Source organism: Aethalodelphis obliquidens, unplaced genomic scaffold, assembly GCF_003676395.1.
Source record: "Aethalodelphis obliquidens isolate GAN/ISIS:26980383/991018 unplaced genomic scaffold, ASM367639v1 scaffold7, whole genome shotgun sequence".
Classification (NCBI taxonomy): domain Eukaryota; kingdom Metazoa; phylum Chordata; class Mammalia; order Artiodactyla; family Delphinidae; genus Aethalodelphis; species Aethalodelphis obliquidens.
The window spans coordinates 67,633,456-67,652,123 of record NW_020837951.1 but is presented as its reverse complement, the minus strand read 5'-3'; the positions used below and the strand labels follow the sequence as shown (position 1 = coordinate 67,652,123).

Sequence of the window (18,668 nt, the reverse complement as noted above, 5' to 3'; positions counted from 1 at the left end):
AGGTCACACAATCATACTAAATGGTAGAAGTTGTTAGCCACAAATTACAGAGGAGGAAATCAAAGTTCGGAAGAGTTAAGTAATGTTCTCCACGTTACACAAGCAGTCAGTGACAGAGCTAGGATTGGAAACCACATCTTCCTGCCTCCAGAGTCTCCTTCTGCCATGCCCTCTGCCTCCTGGAATGGAGAGCCCTCCTCACTGCCCACAGCAGGGGATTCTAAAAGACCATGAGAGAGGCAAGACGAGTCCCCCATATCCACCGAAAGCTGTTCTGCTTACAAACAGGTTGGGTTCTAAAGAACTACTGGAAGTTCATTTGTTTGAAAAGTTCAAAGTGATATTCTAGTAGCTACTGTTCATGCTGCCTCTTGGTGGCAGGAAGAATTACCATGCTTTCCCCCCAGGAATGGTTTTGTTTGCAACCATGAAAATTCTTAACCTGAAAGTTGATAAGTAGAGGACCATGCAAGGCAGAGCAGAGCAGTAAAGGGTCCTGAAAGAGGTAGGGACACTACACCATGCACAATCAGAGGAGAGAGAGTCACGGCCAGTAACAGGGTACAGTGGGATCATCAGTAGCTTCCTGTGGTGGTGGTGATGGCGGTGACGGTGGTGGTGGAAGTAGCATTCAAGATGGGCCTCGAAGGAAGGGAAATATGTTGGAAAAGTGGAGGTGGCAGGAAAGAGAGCAGCTACAGGGTGCATTCCAGGTGCATAACACTGAAGCTGAGCTCTGTGGAGTGAGGAGATAATGAAAAAAATCCTCCAACTAATTTTTCATGTCTTTTAATGCCTTTGATTGTGTTACATGAAGGCAGGTCAGAGTCTAAGAGGCAGATACCCTATTTGTCAACAAAAATACTTCTAAGCATCTTTGTCTTTCCTCCATCTGTAGGGGAGCTTCCAGCACCAGGGTGCTTGCAGTTCTTCTGTCTGTACCTGCACTTCCCAGTGGGGAATCCACCGCCACATATGGCTTGAAACATGGTCCTCCTGACGTGTGCTGTCAATGTGAGACACACACTGGATTTTGAAGACATAGTAAGAAAGGAAAATACCTCAATTTTGGGTATTGATTACATGTTGAAATGGTATTTTGGATAGATTGGATTAAAAGTAAAATATTAAAATTAAGTTCACCTGCTTTTGACCTTTTTAATGTGGCTACTAGAAAATTTAAAATGACATGTGTGGGGCTTCCCTGGTGGCGTAGTGGTTGAAAGACCGCCTGCCGATGCAGGGGACGCGGGTTCGTGCCCCAGTCCGGGAAGATCCCACATGCCGCAGAGGTGCTGGGCCCGTGAGCCATGGCCGCTGAGCCTGCGCGTCCGGAGCCTGTGCTCCGCAACGGGAGAGGCCACAACAGTGAGAGGCCCGCGTACCGCAAAAAAAACCCCAAAAAACAAAAAACAACAAAATGACACATGTGGTTCTCATTCATGGCTCGCCTTCTGTTTCTATTGGATGGTGCTATTCTGGAGGGACTTGTTATATACTTAAAGTTCTATCATCCATTCTGGGGTCAGCTGAGTCCTAGATGGCTTTGAGCTGGGTGCACCTCAGGAAACATACTTGCTCATTCAGATGTGATGGAGACCTAGTTTCTCTCTATGGCTAGGTTACATACGTGGTTCTCTGAGCTTCAGATACTTCATCTGTGTAGTGCGGACGTTAGATCAGATGTTTTCCATGGCCCCTTTCAATTAAAAAAATTCTATGATTCTAGCTTGGTGTCAGCTATTAACTTTTTCTGGGTTCCATTGAAAGGACTCTACTGCTCCCTTTACCAAATGTCAGAAAAAGTCTGGATTATTTCCTCTTACTTGTGGTCCTTTAGTAGTTCTTGGAGTGGAAAGACTTCAGGGTTCTGATAGATTAAGGAAACCTTCTTACTCTCCTTCTCTTCTCCGTCTGTTGGCCCATCTTGGCTTGTTTCAGTGTGCTCCTGAACAAGGTGGCCCACCAGCACCTTTAAAATGGTAGAAGCATCAGAGAGCTGGGAGAAGAGGTCTCTCCTTTCTTTGGTTCATGACTGTTAAGACTGCTTTTGAATACCCCATGCACGGTGATCCCATAAACTTTATTTAGACACTGTCTAGGTCCATAAAAACTGAGAATCTGATCTGTATTTTCCCTTTTGGCTCTGCTAATGTTAGAACAAATCAGTCATGTCTTTGTAAATATCTTTTCTTTCAGCAGTTCATCCTCTTATACACTGTCCATCTGCTATTAAATAAAATATATCAGGTATTGGGCTAGTTTTCAGAACACAGAAGTAGAAGACTTGGTCTTTATCCTTGAGGAGCTCCTGGATAAAGGGGTTCCACCTTTAAACTTCACCAACAAGGTGAATACATGGTGCTTTCTGTCTTGAGAGGGACATTCAAGCTGGGGTGGGCACAGGTGAGGAAAGAGGGTGGCACCATGAGCACACTAGGCGATGAAAAGTTGACTTTCAGTTGAGAGATTTTGATGTCCCGAAGTGAGACAAGGTCTTAGTTAACTACCAACACGTCAGATGAATAAAATCTGCCCTATAAATATATATTATATGTAATTCCATTTAACGGAACATCAATGTCTGGATGCAACTGTGTTGCTATACTGAAATCCCCTCTTATAATATCAGTTGCAATGTAGTTTCTTGCCATTTAATTTATTTTTCTTCTGGAATGAGCCTTTTACAATATGTTACATTTTTTAAAAGTAACAGTATAGAAAGGGGGTTATATAAAAGCAAAGTTTTACTGGTTTAAAAAAGGGCACTAGAGGGCTTCCCTGGTGGCGCAGTGGTTGAGAGTCCGCCTGCCGATGCAGGGGACACGGGCTCGTGCCCCGGTCCGGGAAGATCCCACATGCCGTGGAGCGGCTGGGCCCGTGAGCCATGGCCACTGAGCCTGCGCGTCCGGAGCCTGTGCTCCGCAACGGGAGAGGCCACAACAGTGAGAGCCCCGTGTACCGCAAAAAAAAAAAAAAAAAAAAAAAAAAGGGCACTAGAGAGGGAAAATACTGTTAGGCCTGTGGAGTCCACTTTATTGCAAGTGCCTGAATCTAAGTTACCCTTAATAAAGTCTTGATTTCTCTCTCAGAGTCTGGGTGAATAAAATATATCTGCAGAGGTATTTTTGAGTAACCAGCACTTCTTGGCTTTTAATTTGAGGTTTGTAGGAATCCTAATCTGATACACAAATCTACACGTGAAATGAAAATAGGGATAAACTTGTTCGTATGCAGCTCTACCCGTACGAACCATGCAGGTGTTGACCATTTTCCCTGGTGGGGGCAGGTGACAGGGCGGTGGTTGGAGGTTGAAGAGAGGCACACAGTAATAACAGTCGTGGCAGCAATATTCATGTAGAGGGTTGAACTTATTAACAGTGGGAGCAGCACGCCAACTGTTGCCTAGAAACCAGCTTTTGATTGGAGCAGTGATGAGTTTTCTGTATGTCTGTTTCTCTTTTCTCTGATGTGCTACCCCAGAATACTGTGTATCTTAGTTTCTGTAATCAGAATCAGTTTAGTGTAAGAAGTTTTTTAAAATTTGGTGCCATTTCTGGATGTAACTAAGTTGGAGATCACTAACATGGAGTTTTGTGGATGTGCTGCTGTCTGATGATTAGAGGTACCCTAGCTGGTTTGCGAGGATTGTATGTGGGCATTTAAATAATTGATACACTACTTTGTTTTGGACAGCTCAAATAGCTGCCCTTTATTCACCTGCAAGTAGAATAATAAGGTCGTTTATTACCATGCATGTAAAATGGAAAAACTCACTATAAATTATAACTTCAAATTATTATCTATCATCTCCCTGCATAATGAGGCATAACGTTTTATTTAATCATTCCTTCATATGTTCAGTATTCGTTTAATAAATGTTTATTGAATGCCTACTCTGTGCCAGGCAGGATATGAGAGGTACTAGGGATGTAGCCGTGAACAAGATAGAAAAAGGTTCTGAGCTTGATAGATGAGACAGATAATAAACTCAGCAACAAATGTACCAATTACAGATAAGAGTAAGCGATGGGAAAGGCATCCACGTGATGAGAGAAACTCTGTTTGAGAGGTGAGGGCGTGGAGGGGTGTATTTTAGGTAAAGATGATCAGCGGAAGCCTAGGTGAAGTGAGACCTGAAAGAATAAAGGAGCCAGGCTTTCAATGTAAAAATGGTTTCACATAGTCAGTGGTGTTTAGTAGACTCAGAACTGAGGTGGTTCTGCTGTGTATGATGCCACTTGTGTGCGAGGGTGATATTCTGAATTGACCCAGGAACTAATGAGGAAAGACAGTAGCCTGGCCCTAGAGCACAGCCTTGAAGCCCCCATTAGGGCAGGTGTTAAGCCCTTAATTGCTGGGTGATTGGGAGGGAGGGTCTCAGGGGAGGGACTAGGTTGGCACTCAGATGCCTTGGGGGCCACAACCGTTCACCTATTATGGTATGGAAGTATTTCAGTATTTAAACAAGCAGCATGGCACGTGTGATGGCTGGTCATCAGCCGTGCTTGTGCATAATTTTATGGTTCAAGGAATTTTGACCATTAACCAATGGCAGTTACAGATCATTTAAGAAATTCTGGCCGCCTCACATAGTTCAGTAGAGAAAAGGAAGGGTTAAAGTGCTGTTTTCAATGCCGGCAGTCATGATTTTATACTCTGGGTCAGATTTTGAGGAGGTAGCAAACTGAATGTATTCTTCCCAAGAAGGTAACTAACCTAACATTCCTGTTTTCTTTTTTCTTTTTTTTAAATTAGGCGGCATCACTGTCCACACCTCCCTACCAAGATATACGATAAAACAGAGAAACCATGTCTTTTCTCCGAATATACCAAGAACTACCCTCTCTATCGCTCTTACCTGCCCAGAGAGTCCTTCAAGCCCAAGCTGGAGTACCAGAAAGCGTCCGCGCCAATGGAAGGCCTGACCACATTTAGGTGAGGGCAATAGTGTGAACGTATAAACACACACCACTACTGGAGTAACGTACAGCATTAACCTAACGTTCAAATTGCATTGACGTGCACTATCAATACTTGCTATTAATGCTTGAATGTTAATTTCCTGTATCTCTGAAAGAAAAGCCTGCATTTATTAGCCTGTTTAGTTTTCCCTAGCCCCCTCTTAAAGAGAAAGGATTCTTACTTGGGGCTGGGGCGGGGGAAGGGGGAGCCGTGGGGTGGGAATTGTAAATTGATCTGCATCAAAAGGGTGGGAGGTTACGTTAACTATGCAAGGAAAATAATAACTAGAAAGAGGGTGGCTACTGCAGAAAAAGGAGCTTTGGGCTTCTGCACAGAAGCTCTAGGTCAGCTTGGGTGGTGGTAGTGATGTCGGTCGTGGTGAAAGAGAACTTGAGCTTTTTTGAAATTATGCTATAGAGTTTGAGTTGGGGTCCCCTTGAACATTCTTCAGGAATGTGAACAAAGAATAGTTCCTTTTACATTACCCTTGACTTAGCAACTCTGGCTCTTGAGCTCCAGCTCTGTGAGGAGACTGAACCCCGTGGCTCAGCGTGTCAGGCCTGCCGAGGTATCTGTACTGAGGGGGTGGGCACACATGATCAGTCTCAGGGTTGTTCCACACGCTGCAGGGCTCTAACAGAATCTGCTGTTGACAGCTCAGTTAGTGATCTCCAGGTGATGACCTGTGACTGGTGACCCAGAGGAGTAGAAACGTGTTTGAGTCAGTTGGGCAGTGTTTCAGGTTGTAGAACTCAGTCCCCACATGAGACCTGAGAGCTGGGCGCCTTCTCTGCCTCCCAAGTTCCTCATCCCTACAGGGCAGGATTGCTGTGTGGTGGAGGTGAAATTGTTCTACCACGATGCCCGCACGTTACGGGTTTGCAAGACCTGGTAAAATTTCTTCCTGTTGCTTCCCCCTTTGCCTCGCAATTTTGTGCTTTTCTGTAAAGGTCCCAGGTGTCCCTGGCTGAGCAGAACACCAGTTCATTCAGTTTCCCCCAGGACGGGCCTGGAAATGTCCTCTGTTTAGAATGTGGGTTGGAGGCATGAAGTATTCCTCCTAAAAGCTGCTGTCTTCTAGATCCAAAGGAAGAAGTCCATGTCTGGGTTATCAGAAAAGACCCACAATGTGGGGAATGAAGCCCAGGGATTTCTCGGCTTTGTGGGAACCCCTGGACAGGGGCCGCTTGAGAATGAGAGGGACTCGAGGGTCTTATCTGACTCTTGACTTGAATCAGGTCACCTTTATGCTGAGTAGTTATATTAAATGATTTGAGGTCAGCACAAGGTTTCTGGGTCCTGATTCATGAAAAAAAATGTAATCTATGCAACCTGTTTTTCAACCTGTGACTTACTAAACAATATAAACCTTAAAGTTTGGGCTTCATTTTCCCAGGAAAACGGCGTTCTTTGTTTCTATGAGTCTAAAGACCACAACAAGAGAAGTGGATCATTCTGGAGCATTGCTTTTCGTTTTAAGGAACCACAGTCAGTGCTCATGAAAGGAACTAGGCTTATGTATAAGAGACATGTAATTGGTAGGAAAGGATAAGAGCAGTGTTGAGGAATGGATTACAAACATCACGTTCAGTTTCTAGATGCTGGTCTTCACTTCTCTTTGTACCCAATTTGCAGGAAGTCAAGAATGCCTTGAGGAATACAGAGTACAGGCCAGTTTCAGATATTGTCCTGGAAATATTTGGATACTTGGAGTGTTGGATGTTGAGGAGTGCTTTCTTTTTGTTGCCCACAAGCTCAGGAGAATGAGAACAAATCCTTTCTCTGGAGCAGGCGTCCTGTCCCATCCCCTAGCTCTGAGGCCTCCAGTGGAGCCCCACATGCCCTCCCTCTTCCCGATGGTGCTTTGCAAAACAAAAACTTGCCCTTTGACCTGTCCTAAATTATCCTTGCCTTGTGTCACTTACAACAATAAACATTTCACCCAGAAAGTCTCTCTGTCCCTGCCAAGGCCAGAATAACAAAATCATTCATGTTAAGATACGGCCGAAGTGGAAGAATGAAGATACTGAAAGAATTTCCAAAACAACTTATTAATGATTGTAAGAGCCTTAAAAAGAAAAGTGGCAGGATCATGGTTACCCATGGGAAGAAAAAACAGAAGTGCTTCTCTCCTCTCCTTTATTTCCTTCCCCAGAAAGAGGACTAAGGGACGGATGAGCAGAAGGCATCTCTTCTCTCCCCCGTCCCTCAATCTCATCATTTCTCAGCCCTGTGCCTACCCTGCTGGGCACATTTTCATAGACTGAAAAAAAAAAAACCTATGCCCCTGTCAGGATGCCTTCTTTTTTTTTTTTGAGCTTTGGTGGGCTTTTATTGACATAAATTAACAAAAATCGAGATTGTACTAACCATCTTTTCTGAACTTTATAAACTCAGCAGAGACTCTGGCCCGTATCTGAATACATACAGTAAAAGTGTTCCCCATTGGGCAATGTAGAGTTGTTGTCATCTAGGTTCTCTGCCAGAGGATGCTGGGGAAAGGATGGGCCAGCCCTGTGTCTGCACACCTCTGTGTCTGTGTGGATCATCATCCTTCTGCCCTTAGAACTCTGATTATTAGAATGTCCGACCCACTTACCTCTCTAAAGGCTGACCTGGCTTAGTTTCTGAGATTGGGGCTGCCACCTGCTGCATGAAAAAGTCATGTGGCCCGTAGCTTGGCTAGGTTTGGCGATTAAGCTCAGACACAAAAAACACCTGGTTTCTGGAAAGGTTATCATCCCAGCATGAGGCATGATTACAGCTGCACACAGCTCTTACTGACTGTAAATCTTGGGCATTTACAGCAGGTACCATGAGGTGAATGCTTGTGCTTTTCAGCCCTTCTTAACGTTGAACTGTTTCTTGCTGCCCTGAGTAATTCTCTCACAGAGGATCTGCCTTTAGTTCGGGTAGACCTGAGATCAGTTTATGAATAAGAGGTTTGTACTTCAAACCTCATTTCCCCTTAGGCACGTCACCATGTAAAACAGTTGGGCCCCATTTGGGGACATTATTTTGTTAGCTAAGTGAGATCCCTAAAGATGGGCAAAGTGACAGCCTCAGAAAAAAGAGGTGAGTCTTCAAGATGGTGTTAGACCTTTATTCTTAAAGGGAGAGGGGCCGAGGGTAGGGTGAAATGGAGGTGCAGAGGGGGAGGATGGAATCGGGTTCACCCCTGATGGGTTTGGCTGCAGGGAAGAGGGCAGGAAGTTGGTGGCACAGATTCCTTCATGTATTGACAAGACTCCTTGGTAAATCGGAGTGTAAGGGGGAAGAGCTAAAAGTGAAAGGGCTTTTAGAAAAGCCAGGAAAGAAGCAAGATGGTAGTAGGCTTGAGTCTTTTCCTACCTACTGAATATTACACATTTCCTGTTCAAATACATATTTCTCTACTCACAGCTATCCCAGTGCAGGTATACTTCCTCACCTCTATAGATTGGACCTGAGAATTAAGACATGCAGTAAAAGGTCTCGGCGCTAGACTTGCTTGGGTAGTTTAAGAGCCTTTGATGTGCATCTTTGATTAATTTGGGGGACATTTTGGCCGTTCTTTCTTTAAGTATTTTTTCTGTACCCAAGGCTCTGTTCATTTCTTTCCCCCAATCTTTTTCTCTCTCTATCCTTCATATTGGAGAGCTTCTATTCAACCATTTTCAAGTTCACCAAGCCTTTCTTTCTTCCTCTATTTCCATTCTGCTATTAAGCCCATCCAGTGAGTGTTTTATTTCAGATGTTGTGTTTTTCAGTTTTAGAATTTACGTGTGGTTCTTTTCATATACAATTTCTCTTTCTCTTCTGTGATTCCCTGCCTTTTAATTCATTGTGACCTTATTTTCCATTTTGCAACAAAGCATAGTGAAAATAGCAGCTGTCTAATCCTTGCCTGCTACTTGCAACATCTGGGTCAGCTTGGGGCTGGTCTTCATGATTATCTTTTTTTTCCCTTGAAAACGCGTCACATTTTCTCTGTGTATGTCAAGAAATTTGGATTGATCCTGTACATTGCTCTTGTTTTTGGATTGTGTTTTTTTATTTTTTTAACATCTTTATTGGAGTATAATTGCTTTACAATGTTGTGTTAGTTGCTCCTGTATAACAGAGTGAATCAGCTGTATGTATACATATATCCCCATATCCCCTCCCTCTTGCGCCTCCCACCCTCCCTCATTATCCCACCCCTCTAGGTGGTCACAAAGCACCGAGCTGATATCCCTGTGCTATGCGGCTGCTTCACACTAGCTATCTATTCGACATTTAGTAGTACATATATGTCCATGCCACTCTTTCACTTTGTCCCAGCTTACCCTTCCCCCTCCCCATGCCCTTAAGTCCATTCTCTACATCTGCGTCTTTATTCCTTTCCTGCCCCTCGGTTCATTAGAACCATGTTTTTTTTTAGATATGTATGTATGTTTTTTAGATATGTATGTATGTTAGATAGATATGTATGTTAGCATATGGTGTTTGTTTTTCTCTTTCTGACTTACTTCACTCTGTATGACTGACTCTAGGTCCATCCACCTCACTACAAATAACTCAGTTTCATTTCTTTTTATGGCTGACTAATATTCCATTGTATATTTGTGTCACCTCTTCTTTATCCATTCATCTATTAATGGACACTTAGGTTGCTTCCATGTCCTGGCTACTGTAAATAGTGCTGCGATAAACATTGTGGTATGTGTCTCTTTCTGAATTATGATTTTTTCTGGATGTATGCCCAGTAGTGGGATTGCTGGGTCATATGGTAGTTTTTTAAGGAACCTCCATACAGTTCTCCATACTGACTGTATCAATTTATATTTCCACCAACAGTGCAAGAGGGTTCCCTTTTCTCCACACCCTCTCCAGCATTTGTTGTTTGTAGAGTTCTTGATGATGGCCATTCTGACCGGTGTGAGGTGATACATCATTGTGCTTTTGGTTTGCATTTCTCTAATGATTAGTGATGTTGAGCATCCTTTCATGTGTTTGTTGGCAATCTCTATGTCTTCTTCGGAGAAATGTCTATTTAGGTCTTCTCCCATTTTGGGAATGGGTTGTTTGTTTTTTTGTTATTGAGCTGCATGAGCTGCTTGTGTATTTTGGAGATTAATCCTTTGTCAGTTGCTTCATTTGCAAACATTTCTCCCATTCTGAGGGTTGTCTTTTCATCTTGTTTATGGTTTCCTTTGCTGTGCAAAAGCTTTTAAGTTTCATTAGATCCCATTTGTTTATTTTTGCTTCTATTTCCATTTCTGTAGGAGATGGGTCAAAAAGGATCTTGCTGTGATTTATGTCACAGAGTGTTCTGCCTATGTTTTCCTCTAAGAGTTTGATAGTGTCTGGCCTTACATTTAGGTCTTTATTCCATTTTGAGTTCATTTTTGTGTATGGTGTTAGGAATTGTTCTAATTTCATTCTTTTACATGTAGCTGTCCAGTTTTCCCAGCACCACTTATTGAAGAGACTGTCTTTTCTCCATTGTATATTCCTGCCTCCTTTATCAAAGATAAGGTGACCATATGTGCATGGGTTTATCTCTGGGCTTTCTATCCTGTTCCATTGGTCTATATTTCTGTTTTTTGTGCCAGTACCATACTGTTCCGATGACTGTAACTTTGTAGTATAGTCTGAAGCCAGGGAGCCTGATTCCTCCAGCTCCGTTTCTCTTTCTCAAGATTGCTTTGGCTATTCAGGGTCTTTTGTGTTTCCATAAAAATTGTGAAATTTTTTGTTCTAGTTCTGTGAAAAATGCCATTTGTAGTTTGATAGGGATTACATTGAATCTGACAATTACTTTGAGTAGTAGAGTCAATTTCACAATGTTGATCCTTCCAATCCAAGAACATGTTATATCTCTCCATCTGTTTGTATTGTCTTTAATTTCTTTCATCAGGGTCTTATAGTTTTCTGCATACAGGTCTTTCATCTCCTTAGGTAGGTTTATTCCTAGGTATTTTATTCTTTTTGTTGCAGTGGTAAATGGGAGTGTTTCCTTAATTTCACATTAAGATTTTTTGTCATTAGTGTGTAGGAATGGAAGAGATTTCTGTGCATTAATTTTGTATCCTGCTACTTTACCAGATTCCTTGATTAGCTCTAGTAGTTTTCTGGTAGCATCTTTAGGATTCTCTAGGTATAGTATCGTGTCATCTGCAAACAGTGACAGTTTTACTTCTTCTTTTCCAATTTGGATTTCTTTTATTTCTTTTTATTCTCTGATTGCTGTGGCTAAAACTTCCAAAACTATGTTGAATAGTAGTGGTGAGAGTGGGCAAGCTTGTCTTCTTCCTGATCTCAGAGGAAATGATTTCAGTTTTTCACTACTGAGAACGATGTTAGCTGTGGGTTTGTCATATATGGCCTTTATTTTGTTGAGGTAGGTTCCCTCTATTCTTACTTCTTGGAGAGTTTTTTTTTATCATAAATGGTGTTGAATTTTGTCAAAAGCTTTCTCTGCATCTATTGAGATGATCATATGGTTTTTATCCTTCAATTTGTTAATATGGTGAATCACATTGATTGTGTATATTGAAGAATCCTTGCATTCCTGGGATAAACCCCTCTTGATCATGGTGTATGATCCTTTTAATGTGCTGTTGGATTCTGTTTGCTAGTATTTTGTTGAGGATTTTTGCATCTATGTTCATCAGTGATATTGGCCTGTAGTTTTCTTTCTTTGTGACATCTTTGTCTGGTTTTGGTATCAGGGTGATGGTGGCCTTGTAGAATGAGTTTGGGAGTGTTCCTCCCTCTGCTCTATTTTGGAAGAGTTTGAGAAGGATGGGTGTTAGCTCTTCTCTAAATGTTTGATAGAATTCCCCTGTAAAGTCATTTGGTCCTGGGCTTTTGTTTGTTGGAAGATTTTTAATCACTGTCTCAATTTCAGTGCTTGTGATTGCTCTGTTTATATTTTCTGTTTCTTCCTGGTTCAGTCTTGGAAGGTTTTGCTTTTCTAAGAATTTGTCCATTTCTTCCAGGTTGTCCATTTTATTGGCATATAGTTGCTTGTAGTTATCTCTCATGATCCTTTGTATTTGTGCAGTGTCCGTTGTTACTTCTCCTTTTTCATTTCTAATTCTATTGATTTGAGTCTTCTCTCTTCTTTTCCTCATGAGTCTGGCTAATGGTTTATCAATTTTGTTTATCTTCTCAAAGAACCAGCTTTTAGTTTTATTGATCTTTGCTATCGTTTCCTTCATTTCTTTAACATCCATTTCTGATCTAATCTTTATGATTTCTTTCCTTCTGCTAACTTTGGGTTTTTTTTGTGTGTGCTTCTTTCTCTAATTGCTTTAGGTGTAAGGTTAGTTTGTTTATTTGAGATTTTTCTTGTTTATTTGAGATTTTCTTGTTTGAGGTAGGATTGTATTGCTGTAAACTTCCCTCTTAGAACTGCTTTTGCTGCATCCCACAGGTTTTGGGTCGTTGTGTTTTCATTGTCATTTGTTTCTAGGTATGTTTTGATTTCCTCTTTGATTTCTTCAGTGATCTCTTGGTTATTTAGTAGGATATGGTTTAGCCTCCATGTGTTTGTATTTTTTACAGTTTTTTCCTGTGACTGATATCTAGTCTCATGGTGTTGTGGTCAGAAAAGATACTTGATATGATTTCAATTTTCTTAAATTTACTGAGGTTTTATTTGTGACCCAAGATATGATCTATCCTGGAGAATGTTCCATGAGCACTTGAGAAGAAAGTGTATTCTGTTGGTTTTAGATGGAATGTCCTATAAATATCAGTGAAGTCCATCTTGTCTAATGTGTCATTTAAAGCTTGTGTTTTCTTATTTATTTTCATTTTGGATGATTTGTCCATTGGTGAAAGTGGGTTGTTAAAGTCCCCTACTATGATTGTGTTACTGTCGATTTCTCCTTTTATGGCTGTTAGCATTTGCCTATGTATTGAGGTGCTCCTATGTTGGGTGCATAAATATTTACAATTGTTATATCTTCTTCTTAGATTGATCCCTCAATCATTGTGTAGTGTCCTTCTTTGTCTCTTGTAATAGTCTTTATTTTAAAGTCTATTTTGTCTGATATGAGAACTGCTACTCCATCTTTCTTTTGATTTCCGTTTGCATGGAATATCTTTTTCCAACCCCTCATTTTCAGTCTGTATGTGTTCCTTGGTCTGAAGTGGGTCTCTTGTAGACAGCATATATATGGGTCTTGTTTTTGTATCTATTCAGTGAGCCTGTGTGTTTTCGTTGGAGCATTTAATCCATTTACATTTAAGGTAATTATCGATATGTATGTTCCTGTTACCATTTTCTTAATTGTTTTGCGTTTGTTTTTATAGGTCTTTTCCTTCTCTGTTTTTCCTGCCTAGAGAAGTTCCTTTAGCATTTGTTGTAAAGTTGGTTTGGTGATGCTGAATTCTCTTAACTTTTGCTTATCTGTAAAGGTTTTAATTTCTCCATCAAATCTGAATGAGATCCTTGCTGGGTAGAGTAATCTTGGTTGTAGGTTTTTCCCTTTCATCACATTAAGTATGTCCTGTCTCTCCTTCTGGCTTGCAGAGTGTCTGCTGAACGATCAGCTGTTAACCTTATGGGGATTCCCTTGTATGTTATTTGTTGCTTTTCCCTTGCTGCTTTTGGTATTTTTTCTTTCTGTTTAATTTTTGATAGTTTTTTAATATATGTCTTGGCACATTTCTTGGATTTATCCTGTATGGGATTTATCCTGTATGGGATTCTCTGCACTTACTGGACTTGATTGACTGTTTCCTTTCCCATGTTAGGCAAATTTTCAAGTATAATCTCTTCAAATGTTTTCTCAGACCCTTTCGTTTTCTCCTCTTCTTCTGGGACCCCTATAATTTGAATGTTGGTGCATTCGATGTTGTCCCAGAGGTCTCTGAGACTGTCCTCAATTCTTTTCATTCTTTTCTCTTTATTCTGCTCTGTGGCAGTTATTTCCACTGTTTTATCTTCCAGGTCACTTATCTGTTCTTCTGCCTCAGTTATTCTGCTATTGATTCCTTCTAGAGAATTTTAAATTTCATTTATTGTGTTGTGCATAATTGTTTGTTTGCTCTTTCGTTCTTCTGGGTCCTTGTTAAACATTTCTTGTAGTTTCTCCATTTCCAAGATTTGGACATCTTTACTCTCATTATTCTGAGTTCTTTTTCAGGTACACTGCCTATTTCCTCTTCATTTGTTTGGTCTGGTAGGTGTTTACCTTGCTCCTTCATCTGCTGCATATTTCTCTGTCTTCTTATTTTGTTTAACTTACTGTGTTTGGGGTCTCCTTTTCTCAGGCTGCAGTTCGTAATTCCTGTTGTTTTTGGTGACTGTCCCCCATGGGTGAGGTTGGTTCAGTGGATTGTGTAGGCTTCCTGTTGGGGGGCACTGGCACCTGTGTTGTGGTGAGTGGGGCTGGATCTTGTCTTTCTGGTGGGCAGGACCACATCCGGTGGTGTGTTTTGGGGTGTCTGTGAACTTAGTATGATTTTAGGCAGCCTCTGTGCTAATGGGTGGGGTTGTGTCCCTGTCTTGCTAGTTGTTTGGCATGGGGAGTCCAGCACTGGAGCTTGCTGACCGCTGGGTGGAGCTGGGTCTTAGTGTTGAGATGGAGATCTCTGGGACAGTTCTCGCCGATTGATGTTAGGTGGGGCCGTGAGGTCTCTGGTGGTCCAATGTCCTGGACTCTGCTCTCCCACGTTGGAGGCTCAGGCCTGACACCCGGCCGGAAAACAAAGACCCTGTCAGCCACATGGCTCAGAAGAAAAAGAAGAGAAAAAAGAAGAAAAAAGAAATTAAAAAAATATTTAAAAAATAAAAGGAAAAAAAATAGAAGAGAGCAACCAAACCAATAAACAAATCCACCAATGATAACAAGCACTAAAAACTAAACTAAGATAAATAAAAAAATCAGAAACAAATCAGTCGCAGACAGCAAACCCGAAGTCTACAGTTGCTCCCAAAGTCCACCGCCTCAATTTTGGGACAATTCGTTGTCTATTAAGTTATTCCACAGATGCAGGGTACATCAAGTTGATTGTGGAGCTTTAATCTGCTGCTCCTGAGGCTGCTGGGAGAGATGTCCCTTTCTCTTCTTTGTTTGCACAGCTCCTGGGGTTCAGCTTTGGTTGAACCCCGCCTCTGCGTGTCGGTCGCCCTCAGGCATCTGTTCCCAGACAGGAGGGGGTTAAAGCAGCAGCTGATTAGGGCTCTCTTGCTCTCTCAGGCTGGGGGGAGGGAGGGGTACAGAATGCAGGGTGAGACTGCGGCAGCAGAGGCCGGCGTGACATTGCAGCAGCCTGAGGCGCACTGTGTGTTCTCATGGGGAAGTTGTCCCTGGATCTCGGGACCCTGGCAGTGGCGGGCTGCACAGCAGCAGCAGCGTTAGCATTTCATGCCCATCTCTGGGGTCTGAGCTGACAGCCGTGGCTCACGACCATCTCCGGAGCTCACTTAGGCGGTGCTCTGCCTTCTGTGGGCACACGGGGAAGGAATCCCCTCTCCTTGTGCACTTCAAAACAGGCAGGTCCAGACTTTTATCTGGACTCCCTCCCGGCTAGCTGTGGTGCACTAGCCCCCTTCAGACATGTCTTCATGCAGCCAACCCCAGTCCTCTCCCCGCGCTCCGACCGAAGCCCAAGCCTCAGCTCCCAGCCCCGCCCACCCCGGCGGGTCAGCAGACAAGCCTCTCGGGCTGGTGAGTGCCGGTCGGCACCGATCCTCTGTGCGGGAATCTCTCCGCTTTGCCCTCCGCACCCCTGTTGCTGTGCTCTCCTCCGCGGCTCCGAAGCTTCCCCCCTTCGCCACCCGCAGTCTCCGCCCGCAAAGGGCCTTCCTAGAGTGTGGAAACCTTTCCTCCTTCACAGCTCCCTCCCACTGGTGCAGGTCCCGTCCCTATTCTTTTGTCTGTTTATTCGTTTTTCTTTTGCCCTATCCAGGTACGTGGGGACTTTTTTGCCTTTTGGGAGGTCTGAGGTCTTCTGCCAGCGTTCAGTAGGTGTTCTGTAGGAGTTGTTTCACACGTAGATGTATTTTTGATGTATTTGTGGGGAGGAAGGTGATCTCCACGTGTTAGTCCTCCGCCATCTTGAAGGTCCCCCCAGATTGTGTTTTTGTTGTTAAGTCTTGCATGGCAGTTGCTACATGTTGGCTACTCTGTTCCACAGGTCTTCTTATTCTGGGGTACCAGAGTCAAAGAGAAGCTCCTTTTGGGGACATGCTGCTCTTGTGGCAGAAGGCAAACAGCAGAACCTTTTTTTTCTTTTCCTTTGTGCATCATCCAGTTTCACTTGCTCATAGGGTGCCAAATGCAGAGGCCTCTTGCCCACCCTTCAGAGTCCCTCCTGCCCTGTGCATTGTTATTGTTATGTTGTGGAGACTCTGGATTTAAAAAAAATTTTTTTTATTGGAGTATAGTTGGTTTACAATGTTGTGTTAGTTTCTGCTGTGAAGCAAAGTGAATCAGTTATACGTATACATATATCCACTCTTTTTTAGATTCTTTTACTGTAGAGGGCATTACAGAGTATTGAATAGAGTTCCCTGTGCTATAAAGTAGGTCCTTATTAGTTATCTGTTTTATATATGGTAGTGTGTATATGTCAACCCCAATCTCCCAATGTATCCCTCCCCCCGTTCCCCCTTGGTAACCATAGATTGTTTTCTATGTCTGTGACTCTATTTCTGTTTTATAAATAAGTTCATTTGTACCACTTTTTTTTTAGATTCCACATTTAAGCAATATCATATGATATTTGTCTTTCTCTGTCTGACTTTCTTCACTATAACAATTTCCTAAGTCCATGTTGCTGCAGATGGCATTATTTCATTTTTATGGCTGAGTAATATTCCATTGTATATATGTGCCACATCTTCTTCATCCATTCCTCTGTTGATGGACACTTAGGTTGCTTCCATGTCCTGGCTATTGTAAATAGTGCTGCAGTGAACATTGGAGTGCATGTAGAGTCTGGATTTTTTTTACATTCCTCTGTAGAGTGTGTTTTTTAAAGCAGATAGTAAGTTGATTGGACTCAAAATGGAAACTTGGTGTTTTGGGTGCAACTCTAATCTCAGTTCAGTTCTTTATCTTTCGTGCAATTGTTTGAAGTCTGTCCCATGCAAGTGAGGTCAGCCAGAGATTTGAGCCCAGTTTATAAACAGAATTTGAGCCTTCCTGTCTCTGGTCTCTCCTTTTCAGGATTCCTTCCTCACTTTCTAGCATCTGTGGTTGTCTCAAACTTCATCCTCTGGTTCTTCAGTCAAGAAGGATGGAAGGTTTTCTATTCACATTTTAGCTGCCTTGCCTGGCACAGGCTGGAGCCTGCCTTCAGACTGGAAGCACTGAAAAAAAAAAAAAAGGAAGCTTAACACAGAGACTCACCCAGTACCATTCTCTTCTCCCACCTGTTGGTTCGGCTCCAGAATTTGCCTATCTTTGTTGCTCTTTAGTGCTCACAGGTAGTCATTTTCATATTTTGTCCAGAGTTTATATGAAGCAATGACAGATTTTATCCTCAGCTTTAGTGGGGTTTGAGGAGATGAGAGAGTAGAGGAATAGACAGGTACAGTCATCCCTCCATATCTGTGGGTTCCACATCTGTGCATTGAAAATATTTTTGAAAATTCCGGAAAGTTCCCCAAGGCTCAAGTTGAATTTTCCATACACTAGCAGCTATTTACATAACATTTACATTGCACTGGGTATTGTAAGTAATCTAGAGATGATTTAAAGTATACAACAGGTTGTGCACAGGGTATCTGCAAATACGACAGCATTTTATGTAAGGGACTTGAGTATCCAGAGATTTTGGTAGCTATGGGGGGTCCTGGAAGCAGTCCTCCACGGATACTGGATACTGAGGGATGTCCATACTGGAGGCGTATTCTTGGAATCCGTCTATCACAGAGAAGATTAGGAGGGCTCAGTGTGTCCTTACCAGGATAAGCGGCGCGAATCAAGCCCTGTGAATCAGCCTAGGGGTCTTTCTCAGTGTGCTGGAGTGGCCTGCCCAACCTGCCTGCAATGACATAATGGTTTCCTTAGAGGGTTCCTGTACCCCGGGAGTTTCAGAATTACATGTGGAAGTAGTGAAATGAAATTAATGGAAAGACAAAGAGCAAAACCCCATAGAAGAGATTAAGAGGACAAATGACAAGGAGGAGTATCGCAGAAGTCAAGGGAGAGAGTATTACAAAAATGAGTGAGAGGATGGACGCCATGAAGATGTGCATAATGGTAAAAACCTGGGGACCAGTGACTGGATTTGGAAATAAGGTGGTACTTTGGAGACCTTGGCTGAAGCAAGGAGTGAGTAGAATGAGATTTGATAGATGGCGCATGAGTAGGGGGTGAGGAAGGCAAGCCTGTATCTGTAGACAGCCCTTTCTAGCAGAGAGAAGTGGAGGGGAGAGAACTGGAGGAGAGTGAACTCCAGTGAGGGTTGTTGCTGTTTATTGTTTTCCTTTAAAAGTGGGAAAGACTGCAGCATGTTTAAATACTGATAGAGGGAATTCCTGCACTTTCACTACCAAGGGCTTGGGTTCATTCCCTGGTCGGGGAACTAAGATCCCACAAGCTGCATGGCGTGGCCAAAAAACAAACAAACCCCCTCCCCCCAAAACTGACAGAAAGCAGCCAGTAGGAGGAAAAGGTGAAACCACTGACGGGCTCCACAGAAGGGGTCCTTGAGAAAGAGGTTGGGGAGATTTAGGGCAGGGGTGAAGGGATTGGCTTTGGGCCAAGAGGAGG

At 42.7% G+C, this 18,668-nt stretch overlaps 1 protein-coding gene across 1 annotated transcript in view; it reads left to right on the top strand.

The window, feature by feature from the left end:
- Window positions 1-4,762: 4,762 nt before the first annotated feature.
- Window positions 4,763-18,668, top strand: part of SAXO1 (stabilizer of axonemal microtubules 1) — a gene marked incomplete at its 5' end in the record, with an annotated part of 31,204 nt that continues 17,298 nt past the window's right edge. The window contains one exon of the mRNA XM_027105968.1: window positions 4,763-4,938. Coding sequence (XP_026961769.1) covers window positions 4,763-4,938 — 176 coding nt within the window. The remainder of the gene's footprint in view (window positions 4,939-18,668) is intronic.